The sequence below is a fragment of the Paramormyrops kingsleyae genome, chromosome 25, assembly GCF_048594095.1.
Source record: "Paramormyrops kingsleyae isolate MSU_618 chromosome 25, PKINGS_0.4, whole genome shotgun sequence".
In the NCBI taxonomy this organism is placed as follows: domain Eukaryota; kingdom Metazoa; phylum Chordata; class Actinopteri; order Osteoglossiformes; family Mormyridae; genus Paramormyrops; species Paramormyrops kingsleyae.
This window is the reverse complement of record NC_132821.1, coordinates 4,292,228-4,316,669: the sequence shown is the minus strand read 5'-3', so window position 1 is coordinate 4,316,669 and position 24,442 is coordinate 4,292,228. Positions and strand designations below refer to the sequence as shown.

The window sequence follows — 24,442 nt, the reverse complement described above, 5'->3', positions numbered from 1 at the left end:
GTACAGGTATTTTATGGGACCTACTGAAATAAAGGTAGCTGATTATGAGAAAGACCTTGGTGTGTATGTTGATGCTTCCATGTCTCATTCTCGCCAGTGCGGGGAAGCAATAAAAAAGGCCAATAGGATGTTGGGGTATATCTCCAGGTGTGTGGAGTTTAAGTCAAGGGAGGTAATGCTAAGATTATACAATTCCTTGGTGAGACCTCACCTAGAATATTGTGTACAGGTTTGGTCACCATATCTTAAAAAGGACATAGCGGCCTTAGAAAAGGTGCAGCGTAGGGCCACAAGAATGATTCCTGGTCTTAGAGGAATGTCATACGAGGAAAGGTTATTTGAGCTAAATCTGTTCAGCCTCAAGCAAAGGAGACTGAGGGGGGACATGATCCAGGTCTATAAGATTCTAACAGGTTTGGATGCTGTTCAACCGAATAGTTACTTCAGCATTAGTTCCAATACAAGAACTCGTGGCCATAGGTGGAAATTAGCGGGAGAACATTTCAAACTGGATTTAAGGAAGCACTTCTTTACACAGCGTGTAGTCAGAGTATGGAATAGTCTTCCTGATAACGTAATGCAAGCTGAATCCTTGGGTTCCTTTAAATCAGAGCTAGATAAGATTTTAACAACTCTGAGCTATTAGTTAAGTTCTCCCCAAGCGAGCTCGATGGGCCGAATGGCCTCCTCTCGTTTGTATAGTTCTTATGTTCTTATGTTCTTATGACTACATTGCCCAGAAGGCATTGCATATACCTGGATGTGTTCCAGAGTGTGTGATATGAATAAAGGAGTAATAGTATGGTGTGCGGAATAGAGTGATCATTCATCTATAATAATGTCCATTTATATAAGTGATAACTCAAAAAGTATATTTGTGCAGTACTTATTCACCACCATAAGTTCCAAGCTATTTTTGGTTCCAGTTTGTTAGGGGCTAAAAAAAAACGTTGGTGACAAGTTTTCGTCAGACAAAGCTATCTAATAAACAGTGAAATATCCAGTTGTTACGTACTGAAATAGGCACGGAACGGAGACAGAGGAGCGGGAGTCCAGGAAGTTGGGGAAACGAAGGATTTATTTGGGGAAAAGGATTTTATGGGGGAGACAGTTAGTCACACGGGACAAACGGGCAGTAACGTCAATGACAGGACTGGGAGAAGATGAACAGGGAAGTACTTAAATACACCAGACTACATTGAACGAAACTAAACACAGCTGGTGACATGGGGATTCCACACAGGGCAGTGAGGGAGGTGGGCGTGACACACAGGGCACACAAGCGGGGCATGACACAGTTGCAAAATCTTAACACGAATGACAAAGAAACAAACTACACTAATTTGAAAAAATACATGGCCATTATGTATATTAAATGATTAACTTTACACTCTCCCCTGGCTTTTTCTTCTCCCTTCAAGAACTTTGTCCTCACTGTTACAATAATTGGCTGATGTTGGATAGCTAACAGTTAGCTATCTCCTCTAAATCTAGCAGCACAATTTACCTAAAACATTGTTAATCCACCATTAAGTGAAAAAGTGTCACACCCCACTAAACATTAACAATTTTATATAACGATTAAAGGCCTCTGTAAGTAAATATTGTGGCGCCCACATGACCCAGGCATGGCGAAAAGAGACTCAAACACGCTTTCTGGGTTCTAAAAAAGTGCATGTTCTCAACTTGCTTAAAGTGAATTGTGCTCAGAGCTATTTCAGCACTGCAGGTGCTCAAAAAACACAGACATCAACACCCATGAACTCAAAAATTGGCACCAATTCACGCAAACTATTTTGCTGTATGGACTTTTAAGATTCTTCTGCTTAAATTCAGGGCCCGAAAAGGTGAGGCCCCTGTTTATCTAACTGAACTAATGAAATTTAGAAAATATACTAACAGCATGGAATTCAGACTTTCTTGCAATCTGACAGTGGATCCTTCAGCTAATGGGCTCTTTGTCCCCACAAAAATCATACAAATACATGCAAATACTAGTACTAGGAAGGGCACAGGCAACAGGAGGACTAACGTTAATGACCAAACTGGGGAAGACAGGACTGGTAGGCATGACCAACAGGGGGCTGCCACAATGCAGTTGTGAATGGTTATACAATAGGATTGGGCATAACAAGTAAGCCACTACTGTGGACAACTAGGAAGGATCTGGGGGACCAGCAGCAACTCCTGCTGGTCATACTGGGAGGGATGGACAGGACAGGTTAAGATAGAGCCCCCCTCCAAAGCATGCACTTGGGGGATGGGAGACACCACACAAGACCAAACAAGGACATGGACAAGACACATGGCATGACTAGGGGCATGGAACAGACAAAAGCAAAGCCAGGGACCAAAGGAACAGCAAGGAATAACCAACACAAAACCGAAACAGCCTCCAGGACAGGGTGAAAAGGTAGAAGGACAAAGGAGACAGGGACAGTAACATAGGGGGGGGGGGGGGACACAGGCCTGAGCAAAACAGAGACAGGACAGGGTTTTGGGACAGGGACCAAGGTGTGACCGGAGGGAGTGGGGAACGTCCAGGGAGTCTCCTAGACCCTGGGGAGCTGGGTGGTGAACATGGCACATGGACCGCCCTGGGCTTGATCACCAGCGAGGCAGGGCACGGCAGGAACGTATGATGTAAGGTCCTCAGTCAGACCACAGGGCCGAAGGGTGCCAAGGGGACAACAGAGCCGGAGCAAGAGAGCGGTCTGTTGCTCGTCGTCCTGTGTTGACTGGTAAATTGATTATGTCTTACACCTGTTCCTTGTATTCCCCAGTTCACTGTGTATTTAAGTGCCTGCCCTGCTTCATTCTCTAGTGATTTGTTGACTATGTTCCTTGCTGTGTGCTATTCTGATTTGCTGTGTGCTATTTTGATTTGCTGTGTGCTATTCTGATGTTTGCTTCCCTGTCTTGTTGAAGAAAAGCTGAACATCACAGGAAGAAGGAATTTGTACGGTGGAGATTTCACGACAGCTCCATCTGATAATTCAAATGTCTGCATGCTGAGTTTGAATACATGTGTAAATAAATTGATTTTTCTCATTCACCACATTGAAATGTGTTTGACGCGCATGTTTATATCATGTTGATGAAAATATCATTTATCATTCCTTGCAACTACCTGACTGAGTCAAGGTGAAGGGTTGTTTTGAAAAGGTACATAGTGTAGGATACATTTCTGTTTTTCTTACCCCATAACCAGAGTGACTTTAACCATGGTTTCTTAATCTATCCTGAGGATTCTTGTTGGTAGTGAACATGATGCAAGAAAGCTTATTCTTCAGACTTGCATACCAGTATTGATATACATAAAGAATGATACCTTCAGTACCAAGATTCTGACTTTGGGAATGAAATTGTGAACCTTTTGTCCTTTGCTGATATTGAAAACAAAAGTACTCTCAAGGTGCTTTTTCTCTTATTCAGCTTACTTCCAATGACAAACTAGTGTTTTCAGTTAGTACCAGCTCTGACAGCAGCTTCTGAAGCACCTCAAGAAACGCTGATGAATCCACCGACGGCAGTGATACTGCTATATTGTGCATATCCCCATAGTCAAGATGCTCCTTGTAGCCTAATATTCTTGTGGTGCCACATTTTTTTATGCTGCAGAATTGCAGCTTGAGAGGGCAGAAGCAGAGTTTAATGCCAGTGGGACCTTCCATAATCCAACTCCAAAGCTTAGGTCGGATATTTTCGAGGCCATGGCTGAAGAATTAATCAAGTACACTGCATATTCCAGTAATGAACAACTTGACAAGTTAAGCTGAAGCAATTATAAAAGCCCATTCTGGTTTGAGTGAGGTGGGAAGCTGAACTGGACATGAGAGATGGAAGCACTACCTTATGGTGAACATACTCAACTTCCATACCAGAATCCACAATTTAGGACACCCAGAGGTTATGAAACACCCACAATGAAACAGAAACGTGCAGGTCAAGAAAAAGACACTGCTAATATGAAAAAGCCCCATAAACCAGACGTTAATTTTCTTCCTTGCTTTCCCAGCAGAGACACTGTGCAAAGCTCAGAACCACAGTGGATTGCATTTCCGACAGAAGTGGAGAAAAGGGCAAAGGCAGCTGCCATCAGATACTGGATGCACCTTGTAAAACAGACGCCAAGAGATAGTGAAAGACATGACAGTGTTTGAAGAATTCCAGAATAGATAGCCAGCACTTTTTAAGCAGGTGAAGTGTTATATTTGGACACTATAAATTATTTTCCATTTTGCTGAGTACTATCTTATAAATGTTACTTATCGATCCAGTTCCTCATCTGTTATCTTTGAAATAAATCTCCCAGACAGCCATGGGGTATATGTGGTAAAAAAAAGCCTTGAATATTACTGACACGTAAGTCATAGGTCTGCCTGCTGCACCTCTTCCTCCTCCTGGATTCCCCTGGTAACTTTGCCAGGATTAGTGACATAATCACAGTAAAATGTGTATTATCCTATTGACAATGATGACTTTGACATTTGTTCCTCTCACCCTCTGATCCTCTATTGTTAAAGTAGTTTGCATATATTGAAGAGGAACAAATGGACCTGAAGACTCCCCACATTGTCAAAATAACTGATTTTTATCATATTGTGGAGGGCATTTGGTTCCCACAATGTAATGTAATCCACACACACACACACAGAGGCTGAGACTCACAAAAACATTCTGGCATGCACACCCTGACACAGAGAAATGCTCACATGCACACCCTGACACAGAGAAATGCTCACATGCACATTCATTAGGAGCTTTAGATAGGAAATAAAAAATGTTTGTTGTTAACTGCTGTTAAAGTATTTTGTGTTGAAGCGAAAAAATATTTTAGATGTTCCAGTTTGTGTTTTTCCAATAGTTTTCACACATACGCACAAACACACAAAATACCCGAAATATTAATTTAGGTTAAAACATGGCATTATGTTGCATTGTAATCCCTTGAGTGTCTCTAGAAACAAATTCTGTTTGCTATCAACAACCGTTTATATGTTTAAGTTGGTATTTTTGGAAAAAAAAATATAGTGTATGTTTAATACCTTTGTATTAACTCTGAATTTTTATTAACTGCTGTAGTGTACAGTACTTGAGTTAAACGTGCTAAATCAAATGGAAAATTAATTTCTTGCAATATAATTAAATGCAATGTGTAAATGTACATTATAAGCAGTATTAAGGAGTATTTGTATTAATTGCATAGTTTAAAAAAATAAATGTATTAAAAACACATGACATATGTACGATATTAAATGGTATATGTTTTAATTTTAGGTGTATGAGGACAGATCAAATACATTTAAAAGAGTCATTTTTAAATCATTAAGATTTATGTGAATTAACTGTAGTTCTTGAAGAATTTTAATTGTACAAACCTTAATATGAAATTTGTTTGATGTTTATTTCAATTTGATGGATTCGCAGATTTGGTAATTGTGGTTTCAGTTGTTGTTGGTTTTCTCATTACAGGTTATACTGTATACCGAAACAGTACATAACACAAACATTTTTCATTTAAAAATGTGAAATAGTAGTAGGAATGTTTTTTCATTGTTCCTTCATCATTTGATAGGTATGAAAAGTATGATTTTCATTCATAATCCATTGACAGCTATTTTTTCATTGCCATATCTTTTGAGAATTAGTCAGAAATGTCAGACTTCCTTTCATCTAATTGAGTGAAGTAAAGTACTGTATTATAATGTACAATGTACTTTATTTTTCTTTTTTTTTCTTTCAATTATATTCATTATGTCTTAAAGTAATTATGACGATGCTATTTTTTCTTTTTTTTATCAGACATCTAATTTTTTTAGGTTTTATTCACCTGACATGTTTGGTGAACATCAGCTGATAACCTACAGTATGACCTACCGATAACATCCGGTAACACTGAGGAAGACGACAGCGAACGTCGAAACATGTCAGGTGAATAAAACCTAAAAAAATTAGATGTCTGATAAAAAAAAGAAAAAATAGCATCGTCAATGTACTTTATTATTAATGCATATAGTGTTGGTAATGTCTTATTGTGCCTAATTTACCAAATGACCATATGTATGTACACAGAAATTATGTGTCCTTTGTACTCTTTTGCCAGTATGGACATGAAACAGGTCTTAAACTGCATTCACAATGGTCTTAAAAATTCTTCAATTTAACTTGATGAAAACTACAGAAACCCTGGCAGGTCAGTGTTCTATTTTTGAAAAACAATCAATTATTAACATACTGGATGTATGTGTTGTGCTGAAAGACGATTCTTGTAGGATGGCTTAGTGTTTCCTTGCTCAGCCCTTATCTAGAAAGCAGCATTGCTCCTTGATCTTTGTTCACTGGTGCAAATATGTATAGGATCAGCTACACTGTTGTGATTGCCCAGTTGGTAGATTTCTCAACTTGTTAAACAAATACTCTGGAGCCAGCACAACCAGATGGCAATACACTGTAAGGACATGTTGTGGTGTTATGGGGCCCGTGAGGGACCACTACTGGCAGCCCACTGTGGGCCCCATTACTGGGGCCAAATGCAGGGCACATGCCAGCCCCACACTGCAGGGCCCAGTGGGCTGCCCACACTAAGTAGAGTGGTCCTGCAGCATGTCCACACTTTGGGGTGTATGTGGGCTGTCCCACTAGGGCCATATCTGTGGGGCCCACATGCTCTCCACATTTCAGGCCTGCTCGATGCCCAAAGTGGGCTTCCCACAGTGACCCTTGTTATGAGCCCCAGTCCAGGGTTGGGGCCTTAACAGAGTGAAAGGGAACATGGAGTAAGGGAAGGACAGGGTGCGATGGACAAGGGAACACACGTGGACAAAAGGGTATTTTTTAAAATATATTTTTCTGTTTTTATTTACACGCCACAGACACAGAACAAATAAACCCAGCGCTGAAGGACTCACGAGTGATTACAGCCAACACAATAAACAAAACCCAGCTACCGAACGCAACCCAAATCTAACTTATCTAAGTGCAAAGAAATCAAAGAGCAAAACGACAAATACTACGCCTTACTTCCTAACCAAACAACAACAAAACTTGCAAATAAAATTGCCAACCACTCCCTACGCACCTAACATACACACAGAACGTACACGCTGCAAAACGTCAAAGCCTGACAGGCGCATGAAGACGTAAACCAAGAACCAGGCGAGAGATCGAAACCAGAAAGCAAATAAACCAAGCCAAAGGTACGGGCAGGGGCAAAGCGATGAATCAAGGCCTGTGGGCGGAGCTGAGCTTGCAGTGGCGTGTAACACCCTACAGAGCTCCAGAGCAGGCCATGGTCACTCTGTGGGCAGACTGGGCATACTGTGGGCACAGATAAGGCATGCTGGGGGAAAACTATGAGGACACAGTGCTCCAGTGTCCCCATGGGTGTGCTCTGTGGGTCTTTAACAAATAGCAAAATCATATACCTGCAGTATACCACAACATTACTACTGATGCATACGCAGAATAATTGCACTTGCTGAAAGTAGCAGTAATAAATTAAGAGCCATATGTTTAGAAATACTTTTGTTCACAGCCAGGTTAAAAGAAAAAAAACTAAGAAAACATATCGAAAATTTTATACAAAACTGACCATGTGGAATAAATACTGAATACTGAACTGTTTATTAAACACAACAATAAACACACACAACCACATTATAAGATAATTAATACATAATAAATCAAAATCCCCTCAAGGGCACCAGTGGATCCCTGTCATTTATAGTATGATCCTTCTGTTCCTTCCCCAATCCCAGCCTCTAGTATACGAATACCAGTCAAAAATTTAGACACACCAAGCCACCTACAAAGGAGAGTGAAAGTGTCGCGTCACATGACCTGGCCACTTACTGTAAATCTCGTGGAAATTATTTTAGAGGAATTTAAGCAGAGTGTGAAGGAAAAGCAGCCAATGAGTGCTCAGCATATGTGGGACCTCCTTCAGGACAGCTGGAAAGCATCTCAGGAGGCCACCTCATGAAAGTGGTGCAGAGGAGACAGTAGGGTCAGCCTTTCCTTGGAGAAACTGGGAGTAAGAGCCTTGCTGAAGGGCCCAGTGGTGGCATCACTCTGTGTTACTCTGTGTTCCTGGTCTTAGACGAATGTCTTATGAGGAGAGGTTAGCTGAGCTGAATCTGTTTAGCCTTGAGTAAAGGAGACTAAGGGGGGACATGATCCAGGTCTATGAGATTCTAACGGGTCTGGATGCTGTTCAGCCAAATGGCTACTTTAATATTAGTTAAAAAACTGGAACTCATGGCCATAGGTGAAAATTAGTGGGAGAACATTTTATACTGGATTTGAGGAAGCACTTCTTTACACAGCGAGTAGTTAGAGTATGGAATAGTCTTCCTGCTAGTGTAGCGGAAGCTAAAACCCTGGGTTCCTTTAAATAAGAGCTAGATAAGATTTTAACAACTCTGAGCTATTAGTTAATTTCTCCCCAAACGAGCTTTATGGGCCGAATGGCCTCCTCTTATTTGTAAATTTCTTATGTTTTTATGTTCTGTGTGTAATATTGTGCATGTGATCACCTGCCCACACTGGCCCACAGTAAACTCACACCTTCCCACGATGGGCCCGTATGGGCATGTCTGCTGTAGGTGCATTCCTTAGCTGGTAAATACAGGATGCACAATGTGTTACATTTATTTGTTAGTTCAGCATAATTTAGATAAAAATAATTAAATAATCTCAGCTTCGGCAAGTATTGTAAGGACATTCAAAAAAGGAACCATCAGATGCTATCAGTTGTTCGGAAACTTAAAGGACCCCATGTTGACCGGCATCTTATCCTACTGTTGTACCAGAGTATTTTCCAAATATAGTATTAGTATTATCCAGAGTATTATCCAACCTATTCTTGTTTTACTGTTCCACTTGTTTCTTTAACATACTCTGTCACAAACCGTACCAAACTTACACGCATTACCAACACTGCTACCAAGATAATAGGTCTTCTCACACGCATAATCTCAGAGCTGAACTGTAGGGCCATCAAACACAGTAATCACAGTAGCAAGGACAATATACACCCACTGAACTGCCACTTCACAATACAGGACCATGAGGTGCAGAAGGGCTCACATTGGCAAAGGCCTGGTACAGTACCTGCAGCCATAGCAGCCCTACACAGGAGGAGTCGCCCGAAGGAACTAGCTAAAGCTACTAGGAGTCCTGTTTCTTTATCAAGGTTTTCACTTACCTACCGTCAAATGCGGCCTGTATGGCATATTCTGTTTTTCCTGTGTGATAATGGTATTTGTGCTATTGTCTCTCTTGCATAATGACAGGTGTAAAATGCAATGTTCATTTATTTGGCATATAAAGTGATGTGGAAAAGGATTTCCCCAAAGGGGGCAATTACGTCTAAGTGTATTTAAACAGTAATTAGACCAAACACGATCTCACAAAACAAATGACACAAAACTAATTTAACACACTTCATACACACAGGCCTGAGGTACACTACCTGACTTCTCTTCAGGGTGCAAACAAGCATTATAAATCTAATATTACGTTATTAAACAGAATTAAACAATATCAAACAATTAATAATTTCGTCGTGTCCCATTCCAAGACACGATGAAAGAATTATTATACTGTTCTTCACCACAGCGTCCTGTTCGCGTTTATTTACAATTACATTTATTTTATTTAGCAGACGATTTTGTACAAAGCGACATTCTAGTGAGGTAAATAGCACACGAGTTATTTTTAACTTCAGATAAGATCGTTACATAGTGATGCATAATAATAATCTTAACAGCAAATAGAAAAGCATACGGCGTATGAAGGGCGGCGTCTTGGGGGACTTCCTCCAAGCTTGGTTTTTGTTTCGCTGAAACCGAAAGCGAAATATCTCCGGCGAAGACGCTTTTAGGTGACATTTTTATGCTTCGCGATGTACTGCTTTTACTTTCAGTACATTTAAAAGAAAACTCCGAAGAGAAGACACTAAACAATTATTCTGTTTTCATTAAACAGAATAAACAAATTTTAGAAAAAAGAGGAAATAAACAGGTAGGTACTGGTAAAATTACATTTATAGATCAAAAGGTTACGTAAACGCTTCAGTGAAATCGCATGTATACATTCAGTAATTAAAAGTTAAATGAACAACGACGGTGTTTTGCAGAGGATCGCGGATACTGGTTTGCTATGGCATCGAAGGGCTGTATGCTGCTTGCCGATTCGTCGTCTAATGGAGAAATCCGCCTGAACGCCGAGGCTGTTGAAGTGTTAGCTAGCCTTCCTCAGCCTCTGAAAGTTGTTAGTATATTTGGACCGCGCCATTCTGGAAAATCCTATCTTCTTAACTTGATAGCAGGGAGCAACGGTAAGGGGGAACTGCCAGCTTTATTCACTTGTACATTTAAATACAAATGTATATAACTGTATTACAGTATTTCTGTACATATGAGGGAATGTTCCAAGACGTAATATAAACTCTTGTTTAAAAATTGGTATCAGATGATGACCCTCAGATTTAATTGGTGAAATGAATGTTCATGGCCAGTATCTTTGTATACATGAAATGACTAAATGAATAATAGAACCAAGAGTTTATTCTTGTCTTGTGAGTGTACATGTTTTTCAGTAACCATATGCTTTTTTTCCTATCCTCCAATAGAACCACTTTCAAAACATACCTCTTGTTACTCAAACAGAAACATTAACTTAACAAATACAGCTTATCCAAAATGGTGGTGTTAGCCTGGAACCATTCAAGACACAAATCAACAATGCCAGTCCATCAAGGGCCATATGCTCATATACTGTGGGAAATTTTGAGACTGTATAGTACCCTGTGTGCCTGAAATAGGCTCTAACCCCCTCGCAACCTTCACCAGGATAAGCAGTTAGCCTATTATAATCATCAAATACAGTAATAAAAGAGAAATATAATTAAATGATTACCAGTATAGATTATGTTACCCCAACCGGATTAGGGAGACTGGGGCCTCACATCCTATGGTGCCCAGCTGGGCATAGGCCAAAGGGGTAACATGGGTTCACAATTCTGTGGACCCACCTCCTATGGGGCCCGGCCGGGCATAGGCCAAAGGGGTAACATGGGTTCACAATTCTGTGGACCCACCTCCTATGGGGCCCGGCCGGGCATAGGCCAAAAGGGTAACATGGGTTCACAATTCTGTGGACCCACCACCTATGGGGCCCGGCCGGGCATAGGCCAAAGGGGTAACATGGGTTCACAATTCTGTGGACCCACCACCTGCAGGGGGAGCCATGGAGGTCTGGTGCAGTGTAGATCGGGTGGCAGTCGAAAGCAGGGGCTTCGACGGACCAATCGTCAGCTACCAAAACTAGCGCTTGCCGCATAGAACGTAGCCTCTCTAGTAGGAAAGGAGTCTGAGCTGGTGTGGGAGGTAGAGAAATACCAACTAGATATAGTCAGACTCACCTCAATGCAAGGCTCGGGCTGTGGAATCAGACTCCTGGAGAGGGGTTGGGCTCTATTCCACTCTGTAGTTGCCCATAGTGAGAGGCACCGGGTTCGGTGCCAGTACATTGGAGAAGGTCGCCTTCCTTCGGTCATAGAACACTGAGCAGTTCTACACCCTCATGACGATACTGGAGGGTTCATGGAAGTTTGCCCAACCAGTCTACATTTGTTTTGTGGACTTGGCAAAGGCATATGATCAGACTCAGACTCGTTAAATCTTGGTAAATCAGACTCGTTCCTGGTGGGTGCTGGACACCACCAGAGCTGCCCTTTTTCACTGATTCTGTTCAGAATCTCTAGGCATAGCCAAGGGGCGTATGGGGTCTGGTTCAGGGGCCTCAGGATCGAGTCTTTGCTTTTTGCAGATGACGTTGTCCTGTTGACGTCGCCAGCTGGTGACCTGCAGCTGAGTGTGAGGCGGTCGGGATAAGGATCAGCACCTCCAAGTCTGAGGCCGTGGCTCTTGACTGGAAAAAGGTTACTTGCCCTCTCCTGGTGAGGGGTAGGTTACTGCCTCAAGTAGAGGAGTTTAAGTAACTAGGGGTATCTAGGGAGCGAGAGATCAACAGATGGATCGGTGCAGCATCAGCAATATTGTGGATGCTGTACCATTCTGTCGTGGTAAAGAAGGAGCTGAGCTGAAACCTATGGTGTAACCTATGGCCATGAGCTCTGGGTAGTGACTGGAAAAATGAGATTCTGGATACAAGCGGCAGAAATGAGTTTCCTCCGCAGGGTGGCTGGGCTGAGGCTTAGAGAGAGGGTGAGGAGCTCAGACATTCAGGAGGGGTTTAAAGTAGAATCTTTGCTCCTCTGCATCACAAGGAGGCAGTTGAGGTGGTTCAGGCATCTATCTAAGATGCCTCCTGGACGGTTCCCTGGGGAGGTGTTTCAGGCATGTCCAACTGGGACGAGGCCCCAGGGCAGACCCAAGACATGCTGGAAAGATTATATCTCTCAGCTGGCCTGGGAACGCCTTGGTATTCCCCTGAAGGAGCTGGAGGAGGTGGCTGGTGAGAGGGAGGTCTGGACATCCCTGCATAGACTTCTGCCCCCGCAACCCGACCTCAGATAAGCAGCAGGAGAATGATGGATGGATACACACACACACACACACACACATACTGTATAGGGTTGTTATTATTGCTGAGAAAGCAATTTATTTGGAAACTTATCATGATGTGCAAAACTTTAATCTTGCTTTCATGTTGGTATTTCTTGTGAAATGCATGGTACCAGTGAAGCATGTTTTATAATTGTTGCCTGCCTATAGTCGTAATAATCATTACCTGTGTTCTTTTCCCTAAAGAATTTATTGTGTCCAGTGACAGCTGCAAAACGACTCCATGTATTTACATGTGGAGTCTGCCAGACCCATTGGACTCAAAGCAGAACCTAGTTCTGTTGGACTGTGAGGGATTTGAAGAGGACTTGGTAAGTGCAGGGCTCCTGGTGAAACCCATCACATATCAAGTTATTTTCTCAATCATGGTGTGAATTGTTTTGTAGTGTTAATACGGATGGCCTATTTGAATTTTTTTTCTGAGCTGATAGCAAATTTTATGTATAAAATTAGTAGTAATTTATATTACTACTAATATTTATATTATTATTTATATATGCCATCTCTTTATTTATTTATTTTTTCTTCAGGTGTGCTGCTCAGACTAGTGCATGATTACATTAATCTGAATGCACATGCATTGTTTCTGCATCATCTGGCAGGTGCTGGAGGAGCGAGCCTACAGCCCCATCTTCACCCTGTCTGTGCTGCTCAGCTCTGTCTGCCTCTATAACACACTGGGCCCTGTGAAACGGGAAACCTTGGACCAGCTTTTGTATCCTTCTCCTAATAACCAGTTTTTCAGCACTTACAAAAGCAGGCGATAGCTGGAATAATGAATAATCACAGATTTGTAACCGGAAAATTGGAGATTAATATTCACTATTAAGTAATTTCCTTTAAAACGATGCTTAATTGTTTCAGCAAAGTGTGAATTAATAAAGAAAAAAAAATGTTTCATAATAACAATCTATGCTATTTTGAAGTACACCCCAGTAAATAAGCAAAGGTGACCTACCTATCTTTGCCTTGGATCCAAAAATGTTGTGGGAAGATATTTTTATGATTCATTTCCTTTTAACTGCTAGTATTCTCATGTAACATATGGACTTTTTTCATAGTTTTATTCTTGTATTTCCTTTTTCTAAAATGATAAATATTAGATTGGATTGTATAATAGCTTATAAAGAAAAATAGCTTGGACTAATTTGTTGTTAATACACTTGGTTTTAACAGTAAATCACTTTTCCTTAAAACTAATACTTAAGTCACATAACTATGTTGAGAAATCTAGTCATTTTGCCTTCTGAAGACCATGCAAATGAGAGATTCCTTCCGGAATTTGTGTGGTGTGTGCGAGACGAGAGCCTAGTTATGAATTTTGGCAGCATCGAACTTGATCCTGAAGACTTTTTAGATTCTGTCTTAAATGACATTAAAGGTAATAACACATTATGTTTAGAAAGAAGAGGTTACTGTGGAAAATGGCAAGATGTCATTGAAACACTATTTGTTCCTGTCACAATTAATGCACTTATGAGTTCATTTTTAGTCTTAATTCCTTCTGGTCCATCTTTCAGATGGCAATTCCCCAGCTGGACACCTTCTGGAAATATTCACAAGACCCAAAATGAAACTCCTTGATTTCTGCACACCTCATGCATATAATAAAGATTATGAGAGCCTGTCACTTAGTGAGCTCAGCCCTAATTTCACAATGCAGATAGATGCTTTGAGGAAATTTCTATACAGAAGCAAACCAAAGGCTCTGGCTGATGATCACTATGCAAGTGGGAGAGGTCAGTGAAGTGCTTGCTAGGCATTGTAATCTCCTTAATGGATGAATGAATGTTAGGAATGTTAGCTGTACATTTTACGTCAACAGAATTGTCTGAATTAATGTATAGCATTGTGAATATGCAACTGGCCTCTTTAGATTTTAGTCATAAACCTGAATAGATTGTGGCTTTTGATCTGAGGTTTGCAAATTTCTTTTTGTCTTTCCCTAGAACTTGTAATTCTACTTGAAACGTTTGTGGAGAATGTATCCACGGGATCCATTATGGATTTGAATCAAGTGACTGGCTTCTCAGTTTTGGAGGTTTCAGGCAAAGACTTTTCAGGGGACTTGCCACGAAACACCCCCGTGGTCTGGAGCAATCCCTCAGGAAGCTTGCCGTCAGGTGTGGGGCTCCCGGCGTCTGGAAGAGAAGAAAAGGCATCTGTAAGCTTAACAAACTGATGTTTTCATATAATTACTTTTCTTGTTTTACTAAAATACCACTTGTATGCTTGTTCATGTATGTTTTACGGTATTATAAAAGAAAATATCTTTTGAGTTATTTGGATGGATCGGTATTAATACTGACACAAAAGTTTTATTGGCAATAATTGGCAATAATTTGCCCATCACCAAACATTTGACAATTGAAATGTATTCATAGACTTATTTAAACACACATCCAGCCTGTAATGCTTACTTAAAGAAGCAGTTATTTTAATAACTTGATCTAACCTCACTGTGGCTATCTAGGTCTTCTCTGGCACAGGGAAAATGTTGGAACCTATTTGTCTAATTGAGAACACGACAAATAATGAGCTCAAAGTCAATCAGGAAGCAGTAGCCATTTTAAGCTCCTTCCATCAGCCTGTAGTTGTGGTGTCTATTGTGGGCATGTACCGCACTGGCAAGTCCTACCTGATGAATCGATTGGCTGGGAAGCATAAAGGTATATGCTGCATCTCCCTGTAATTTTTAACAGTTTTTTCTGATACATTTGGATCTCCCTGCTTAGGACACACTTCTCTATTCCTGATATTTCAGGATTTGCTCTGGGCTCCACTATCCAGTCTAAGACAAAGGGTATCTGGATGTGGTGTGTTTCCGTTCCTGGTAGAGAAGAACAAACACTGGTCTTGCTGGACAGTGAAGGACTGGGGGATGTGGAGAAGGTACTGTACAGTAATGCTTTAAGGAATTGCAAAGGAATCATTTAACAATTGATATATAAAATACACAATCTAAAGTTAATCTACAGTTAATTTGCAATCTTCAGTTAATAAGCAAATTGAAGGATTTTATCTATCTTCAAAATCTACACATGCTACAAAATTAATGAAATGTATACCTTGCCCATGCAGACACTAATTAATAATTAAAATGATCATTTCAAACTCCTAGGAGGACACAGTGGTTAGAACTCTGCTCTCTTGCCACCACTTTGCATGTTTTTCCCTTGTTTCTGTGGTTCTCCTGCAGTTACTCTGGTTTTCTCCCCAAATTTGGTGCCTCTAAATTGTTCATAGTATGTGGGTCCTCACATAGGCTCGAGGTTTGCCTTGAGAGCATGTCACTACAGCAAGCTTAATACCCGCATTTATGGAGATTTGTTTTATTAAAGTCCCTTAGGCTCGTTACTCAGAAAAATAAGTTATCGTGTCCTCATATTTATCTGTGACAATATTTGCATTTATTGTTTGATTTTCAAGAGAATTTTGTTATACTTTTATTGTGTCATAATTAGTGATAAGAAAGAATTTCACATAAATTAACTTAAATTAAATACGGGTATGTATTTATGTAAATACAGTTGATGTGTTTATCACCATTATAAAGGAAAATAATTAATTGGATGGATTGATATTATTGATGCAAAAGTATTACTTGCAAAATCTGCAAATGCCCATCACCCAACATTTGACAATTGCTCGAGCTAAGGTTTAAAAAGGATTCTCTTTATTGTAATAGGGGGACGAGAAGAATGACCACTGGATTTTTTCCCTGGCTGTGTTACTAAGCAGTACTTTGATCTACAACAGCATTGGTACCATCAACAATGTTGCTGTGATGAATCTACAGTATCCTACCAACCTGAACATTTCCAGTTTCTATTCTAGGAATATTGCATGCAAAGCTGAAAAGTAATTACGATGTCTAATATAGAAGCTGCTGTTTCAGATTCTGGTATGCCCTAGAAGTATTTTTCCCACTGACTAAATGAGAAATAAATAATCATAATGACAAAAAACAAATCCACAGTCTAAAGCAGAGAATTTGTTTTAACTGTCCTGGTCAGAAATACACAAACGACTCTAAAGTTAGTGTTTTGATCAGGACTTGGCTGCCATCTGTTGGTTATACAACATCCATTCACTACTATCTTCAAAAACACTGAAGGGCTGGTAGATAGTGGGTTGGTGGATAGATTAACCATAATGAATCTTTTTTTACTCACTGTCAATTACATAACTGTTGCTTTATTAAAGATATAAAGGTTCTATAAGTGCTAAAAAAATATCCTTATGAAAATAGTTTTATGGTCAATGGTGTCCCATTTTCACGTCAAGGTACAAAGTGGACATGGGCAGTGGATAATTTGGTCTTCTGATGTTCACTTACTTGGAGTTTCACTATACTGACTTTGTTACTCAATTACAAGAGTATCATTCTGTAGTTTGATGCTTCTGCTTTCTTTGTCATTTTCTTGCTCAACTACAATTGTTACGTAAATCAGGTTTCTCCTCTCAAAGTGTTGACCTTGCCATTTCTCACCACTGAAAATAGATTTTCTAGATTTTCTTCCTTAACTGCAGCATCTAACAGATATGTGACTGAGCTGACAAAACACATCAAGGTAAAGTCCAACAATGAGGATGAAGCCGATGCTTCTGCTGAGTATGTCCGCTTCTTCCCCTCCTTTATCTGGGCAGTAAGAGATTTTACCCTGGAGCTTGAGGCTAATGGGAAACCCATAACAGCTGATGAATATTTGGAGAACTCCCTGAAGCTGAAGCCGGGTAAATGCATAACACTGCCATTCACTGTTTACTCCATGAAGTCTATAGTACAAATGAACGGAGCAATGATTTTTTTTTTTTTTTAATTGTTACTCAGTTTTAGATAATATTCTTATTAAGAATGTTTTGGACTTGAAGGTTAGACACAAGAAGTAAATATCACAATATGAATATCACAATCTCCGATACAGTATTAATGATGATAAAAACCTTTTGCAGAAGCTTTTCTTCTGCTTTTCAGGTTTAGCAAATTTAAAAATCATTTCTTTATAATCTTAGCAATTGAGATCTCAGCTAAAATCAAAACCACAGATATGCAGTGAAATAGTCTAGCAACAAACTTTTTTTTTGCGTGGAGTCTCTATTTATAGGTATCAATGTTTAATTGTCATTATACAACTATTAGTTCCGACCAAGAAATCTGATTGGACAAGAGGTCTTCTCTGAGCACTTTTATCAGAGTATAACTGCACTCAGACATTTTGCATCAGATCTATCACTCCGTTTTACGGGTGTATCTAAAAAGCGTTACTTACTGTAAACTTAACCCTCTGGAGTTGGCGATCCCCCTGCGGGATCAAACATATCTTGCCAAACCGCCTAAAACTCTGAGTTTTTGTCATAGAAACATTAAAACTCCCAAAAACCTTGAATGGTCTCCTTTTCAAATATATATATAGGAAGAAACTAAATATATTTTTAGAGCTTTGTAAGGAGAATGAAAAGAACAAGTCACTTGAGTGTCTGAGTCACGAAGCTGTCCTGAACGCACACCCGTTTGCAAATAGTACTATTCATATAACAATACGGTTGCATGTGTTACTGAGTCAAGAAAACTCCTACAAACAAGAGCACATGTCTGGGTTTTGTTTACACTGATTGTGTAGCTGCAACCATTTATTTTGTCATGTGAGAGAGTTTTCACTGAGGAAATACGATAAAAATACATCTTTTCAATTCATGGATGACTGCAAATTGGGGTAAGCAGTGACTTTGTAAATTAGAAATGTCACTTGTCTTCTAATTTTGATTGCTACTGTAAAAATGTGTCTTTATAAACATATGCAAACTGTTCGTTATGAGAATTTTTTTGGAAAACTACAAAGCAGTCTTTTTAATTTATGTTTCTCAAAATACATGTCTTAAAATAGTATGCATTGTATTTACTGAAAATTATTTTACGTATAATATTAAATTTTTCACTAAAAACACTTGTATAATTCACATAAATCATGCAACTTATATCCTTATCTGAAGGTGTGGTACCTTCTGATTGGAAGCATGCCAACATAACGCCCATTTTCAAAAAAGGGGATAGAAGTAATTTGTCAAACTATAGGCCAATCAGTCTAACTTGTATAACTGGTAAAGTTATGGAGGCTATAATCAAAGAGAAAATGGTAGATTACCTGGACTCAAATAACATTTTGAGGGATAGCCAGCATGGATTTAGGAGAGGTAGACCCTGTTTAACAAATCTGTTGGAGTTTTTTGAGGAAGCTACTCAGGAAGTTGATGATAAGAAGGCCTATGATGTCATCTACTTAGATTTCCGAAAGGCTTTTGATGTTGTCCCCCACAAGAGGCTCTCACTTAAACTCAAAGCGACAGGTATTTTAGGAACTGTCGCGACCTGGATTGATAACTGGTTAACGGATAGGAAGCAGCGAGTAGTTATAAGAGGCTCAATGTCACAGTAGGCCTGCGTTCATAGTGGGGTACCGCAGGGTTCAATTTTAGGACCACTATTGTTCCTAATTTACATAAATGATATAGACACCAATATATACAGTAAACTGGTGAAATTTGCGGATGACACCAAGGTGGGTGGTGTAGCAGATACTGAACTAGCGGCTCAGCAGCTACAGTGGGATCTTAATTTAATTAGTGACTGGGCTGACACCTGGCAGATGAAATTTAACATAGACAAATGTAAGGTACTCCATGTAGGGAGCAGAAATATAAAGTACAGGTATTTTATGGGACCTACTGAAATAAAGGTAGCTGATTATGAGAAAGACCTTGGTGTGTATGTTGATGCTTCCATGTCTCATTCTCGCCAGTGCGGGGAAGCAATAAAAAAGGCCAATAGGATGTTGGGGTATATCTCCAGGTGTGTGGAGTTAAGTCAAGGGAGGTAATGCTAAGATTATACAATTCCTTGGTGAGACCTCACCTAGAATATTGTGTGCAGGTTTGGTTACCATATCTTAAAAAGGACATTGCAGCCTTAGAAAAGGTGCAGCGTAGGGCCACAAGAATGATTCCTGGTCTTAGAGGAATGTCATACGAGGAAAGGTTAGTTGAGCTAAATCTGTTCAGCCTCAGGCAAAGGAGACTGAGGGGGGACATGATACAGGTCTATAAGATTGTAACAGGTTTGGATGCTGTTCAACCGAATAGTTACTTCAGCATTAGTTCAAATACAAGAACTCGTGGCCATAGGTGGAAATTAGCGGGAGAATAGCGGGGGAAGGAAGCACTTCTTTAAACAGCGTGTAGTCATGGAATAGTCTTCGTGATAACGTAGTGCAAGCTGAATCCTTGGGTTCCTTTAAATCAGAGCTAGATAAGATTTTAACAACTCTAAGCTATTAGTTAAGTTCTCCCCAAGCAAGCTCGATGGGCCGAATGGCCTCCTCTCGTTTGTATAGTTCTTATGTTCTTATGTTCTCGCTTCGTTCAAAATTGGAAAATGTGAAGTTGTGGCACAAAATTTAAAAAATAAAAGCAGGGCCACACAATGTTTCCCAAAAGCATAGTTGCTCATTTCGTTAGCGGCTTACATATTTTGAACCATGTAACTGAAGGTTTCTGCTATCTAAGTTGCTAAAGGGAGCTTTTGGTAAATGTGCCCCTCAATGGGTTGTATTATACTGGGGAATGAGTAGTAACGGGTGGAAGAAAAAACCCAAATCTAAGTTTCTTTTGTATACCTTCGGTTCGTAAAACACATTTTGATCATGCCAAATATAAGTTTCTCATTTATTTTTTCCTATCAAGGCCACAATAAAAATGTTGCCACCAGCAACAGTGCACGAGAATGTATTCGGAAGTACTTTCCCCGTCGAAAGTGCTTCGTCTTTGATACGCCTGTCCACAGGGACAAGCTGAAGATTATTGATCAGCTGAGTGATTCTGACCTGGAAGAAAAGTTTGTTAAGCAAGCTACAGAGTTCTGCAGTTATGTTCTTGGAAATTCCCAGGTGAAAACCATCAAAGGAGGAATTAAAGTCACTGGGAGATGTAAGTTCAAAGTGCTCACAAAAATAACTGTTGAATTATTTATGCAAAGTTAGGCTAACTGATGTGTGTAGTTCAGTTAGTGTATAATTGTTCATGTGCATGTGTGTGTATGTGCTCTGTGATGGTCTAGCGTCCTGCCTGGGATAGGTTCCAGGTCACTAGAACATTCATAAGCAGCATGTAAATATACCTTAACATCCTAACATACCTTAACCTTATTATACATCAGTAACAAACATTATAATAAGAAGCATTATAATTGTATAACCATACTTGCATGCTGCTTATGAATATTCTATGAATGCATTATGAAAGGTCAACTGAATGTTCTGCGAATGCATTATAGAAACATTATGAAAGTGCAGTTAATGTAAAATGTAACTGTATGGATCATGTATGAACTACAGTCTGTTACACCACTACACGCAACCCTGCCCAGGATAAGTGGCCTGTTTTACGCCTCTCACAAAATGTAATCTCTTTTGGTTCTCTCCTTTTCATGGTGCGGTGTGTCTCAGTGCTGGCTAAGCTGGTGATGATGTATGTGGATACCATTAAAAGTGGGAAGGTTCCTTGTCTAGAGAATGCAGTGGTAGCTCTAGCTCAGACAGAAAACTCAAAAGCAGTAGAGGAGGCCCACAGCCTCTACAAGCAGCTGCTGAGCGAGTGGACAGTGTTACACACTGAGACACAGGAGGAGCTTTCGAATGTCCATGAAATCTGCCTGAAGGAGGCGCTACAGCTCTTCCTTGATCGCTCATTCAAAGATGATGATCGGCGGTTCCAAACACAGCTCATGGTTTGTAGGCACCTTGAATATACTTCATTCACTTGTTTCACTTAAGCCTAGGATAAATAAAGCTGATGTTTAAGGAATGGAAGCATTGAATTTATTTTTTATTGTTCTTATTACCATTATAAACTATTAGAAACACTTTACTGAGCCTCCAAACATGTGAATATCAAAAGGTTTTCTGTATGTGGCTTTGAATACTTGAAACTATGAAAAGTTCTTTTTGTGGATTTTTGTTTCTTGTGTCAACAGGATCTTGTAAGAAATGAGTATGATAAGAAGTGTCAGGAGAACGAGGAGCTCTCCCTGAATTACTGTACTGCTCTGCTCATGCAGCTGGAGGACACTTTGAAGCCAGATAATGATTACATGACACCAGGCGGTTATCAAGACTTCCAGCAAGACCTAGAAGTTTTAATTGTCCAGTACAGAGATACAAAAGGCAGAGGCATCAAGGTGCAATAATCCTCCTATCACACCACCTGTTTTTGGGACAAAAATGTGTATTATGTCACTTGTTTACTGGAAAGCATTTTCATTATAGTTGGAATTTATACTGATATTAGGATTAGGGGTAAGGTAAGCGTTACTATAAAGATATTTATAAAAATATAAATTTTTGTTAAGGTTTTACAAGGGTTGAATTATTAATATATGTGACCCACTAGAATGTTAAAATGCACATTTTTTATGATTAAGCTTCACTTGTGCAAGTAGATCCTGTGTGAACATCATCAGTCCATAACAAGGTTAGTTTTTCAGGCAGAACAGGCTTTGGAAGAATACCTGGCTAAAAAAAATAAACTGGGCAAAGTGATACTGGCGGCAGACAGAAGTCTCTCTGAACAGCAAAAGCGTATTGAAGGTGAGAGAGGCATCAAACAGCTCTGGATGTTACCATAATATTATATGTGGGCTGTGAAGTTGGTGATAATTTATAGTAAATTTTGTTTGCCGGCTGTCATAACACATAGAGAGTATATAAAAGGATTAACGCCCAGTCTGTTACAGTCTGATATGCTATCATTTACTTCATTCAGGATACTGACTGTTGATGTATTTTGATGTACTTCAAGTGTAGTATTTATGTTCTGTTTATTATTTAATGCAGAGTACACCATATGATAGACATGGTATGAAATGTATATGTGATATATTTTAATAATTTAGCTATTCAGAGGAAGCATGGGCTATATGAACTGTTCTAAGAAATAATGATTAATTCTAACTTTCAATATGGAAACTGAATGATGCTGAATAATTCTTAAAGCATCTGTAGGTGCATGTAAAAGTAGACTGCGGTGCCATGACAATCGTTCTCCATTCTAGAGCAACAAGCCTATGCTAAGATGCAGGAGGTGAACGCAAAGGCTGCAGAAGTAGAGAAGGTGGCTATGGAGAGGAGAATTGAGGATATGAAGAGAGCACAAGAAGAAAATAAGAGGCAGCTGATGGAAAAAATTGAGAGGGAACGCAAAGATATGCAGTCTGAACATGAGCGAGTTCTTCAGCAAAAGCTGAGGGTACCTTCCAGTTATAATTCTGATTTTGTATCCTATTACCCCATTAAGAAATACTCAGGATGTGAGACCACTGAAGAAAGGTTGCATTTATGTTGTTGATCTTTAATGTTAGACCATGACCAACCATGTCACCCCTTTGTTGCATTTCAGGAGCAGAATGCCATGCTGCAGCAGGGCTTTGACGCAAATGCGAGACAAATGCAGGGAGAGATTGACCAGCTGCGACGTGAGATGAGCCAAGCGCAAAACAGAAGCAGAGGCGGGGGGGGGTGTACTATCTCCTAATGAAAGCTTGTATGAAATAAATAAATGAAATAAAAGGTCAAGGTATGAAGCTTTCAATGTAAACAGGCTAGAATAGAATAGAAAAGAATGGAATGGAATAGAATAGAATTTCCATCTTCACTGAACCTTAAACTTTCAGTTTCAGTGGAAGTATATCAGCATAGTGTAATACCTGTAATTCATTATATTATGTAAGTATGTGGGCAGTGAATTTTTTTTTATTATTATTTTGTCTCTGAATTTGAAATGAAACAATGAATATGTGCTTGAAATGCAGACTGTCAGCTTTAATTTACAGTCATGCACAGCTATATTGGGGGACATGCTGGTATTATAACCGTTTGTTTAATGAGATGGGCTGCATGGTGGCCACTGGTTAAACCAGGATGTACTGTACAGTGAAGCACATAGATTTCTGATTTAAAACAGAAGATGCCAAATGGGAAGCCCAGTGGAGGATTACCGGCATCTCATGACTTGGTATTTGCAGATAGACAGAACCTGATGAAAGATAAAGAGTGGAACTGACCTCTGAATTTGCATTTGCATGCTGAGCTCCAATATATGGGAGAAGATGAAAGATATGTGAAGTAAAAACTGCATATTCTGCCATCAAACCACCCATTTGATCATAATATTGAATATTGAAAATTTGTTTGTGTTCTTAAACATATATCAATATACATATATGGATTGACATAACTGGTATGCAAATATGTATTTGTGGTATAAAGCAGAGGTAGGCAGCCCTGATCCTGCAGTGCCGGTATCCAGCATGTTTTCTGTCCTACCTGATGAGTTGCTATCTGCCTGAGATCAGATGTGGTTCCTCAGAACCAGGTAGGATGGAAAACCTGCTGGTACCAGCACTCCAGGATCAGGGTTGCCCACCCCTAGTATCAAGGTTAAAATGCACAGTTATTTGTTGACTCAATAAACAAACTGTTTTTAAAATAACTTTCTTTACTGTAGCTCACTTACTGCAATTGCCATATGAATTCTCCACTGACTAACCATGGCCCCACTGCACATGTGCAGTCTGTAATAAGCACTGCAGTAATAAAACAAGTGAACACACATTTGAACAAATTAATGTGAACATAAATATTCTACAATATATATGTCTACATATTCATATTTAAACATAAAGATGACAAAAATCTCCTGGGATTTTTTTTTTTTTTTGGGATTCCACTCTTCCGGGGGTTAAGCATGTTTCTTCCATCATTAAGCATGTTTAGGAAGAGCAGAGCAGATGCCTATTT

At 39.7% G+C, this 24,442-nt stretch overlaps 1 protein-coding gene across 2 annotated transcripts; it reads left to right on the top strand.

Moving 5' to 3' along the window:
- Window positions 1-9,815: 9,815 nt before the first annotated feature.
- Window positions 9,816-24,134, top strand: LOC111835805 (guanylate-binding protein 1-like). 2 transcript variants are annotated; one of them, XM_023796479.2, is made up of 17 exons: window positions 9,816-10,026; window positions 10,142-10,342; window positions 12,780-12,904; window positions 13,196-13,308; window positions 13,802-13,974; window positions 14,114-14,332; window positions 14,543-14,757; window positions 15,067-15,262; window positions 15,358-15,485; window positions 16,282-16,391; window positions 17,137-17,330; window positions 20,334-20,576; window positions 21,095-21,375; window positions 21,706-21,825; window positions 22,132-22,234; window positions 22,699-22,892; window positions 23,043-24,134. In XM_023796479.2, the coding sequence occupies exons 2-17, from the start codon at window positions 10,165-10,167 to the stop codon at window positions 23,175-23,177; spliced, it is 2,727 nt and encodes a 908-aa protein (XP_023652247.2). In that variant the 5' UTR covers window positions 9,816-10,026; window positions 10,142-10,164; the 3' UTR covers window positions 23,178-24,134. The 2 variants fall into 2 exon arrangements, with proteins under 2 accessions (XP_023652247.2, XP_023652246.2); XM_023796478.2 differs by having other exon boundaries at window positions 21,622-21,825.
- Window positions 24,135-24,442: the final 308 nt, after the last annotated feature.

Coding starts and splice junctions, on each gene's coding strand:
- LOC111835805 (XM_023796478.2), top strand. CDS start 10,165: ATGGCATCGAAGGGCTGTATGCTGCTTGCCGATTCGTCGTCTAATGGA. Junction 13,309..13,801: donor GAAACCTTGGACCAGCTTTT/GTATCCTTCTCC, acceptor CTAATACTTAAG/TCACATAACTATGTTGAGAA. Junction 16,392..17,136: donor GTTGCTGTGATGAATCTACA/GTATCCTACCAA, acceptor AGCATCTAACAG/ATATGTGACTGAGCTGACAA.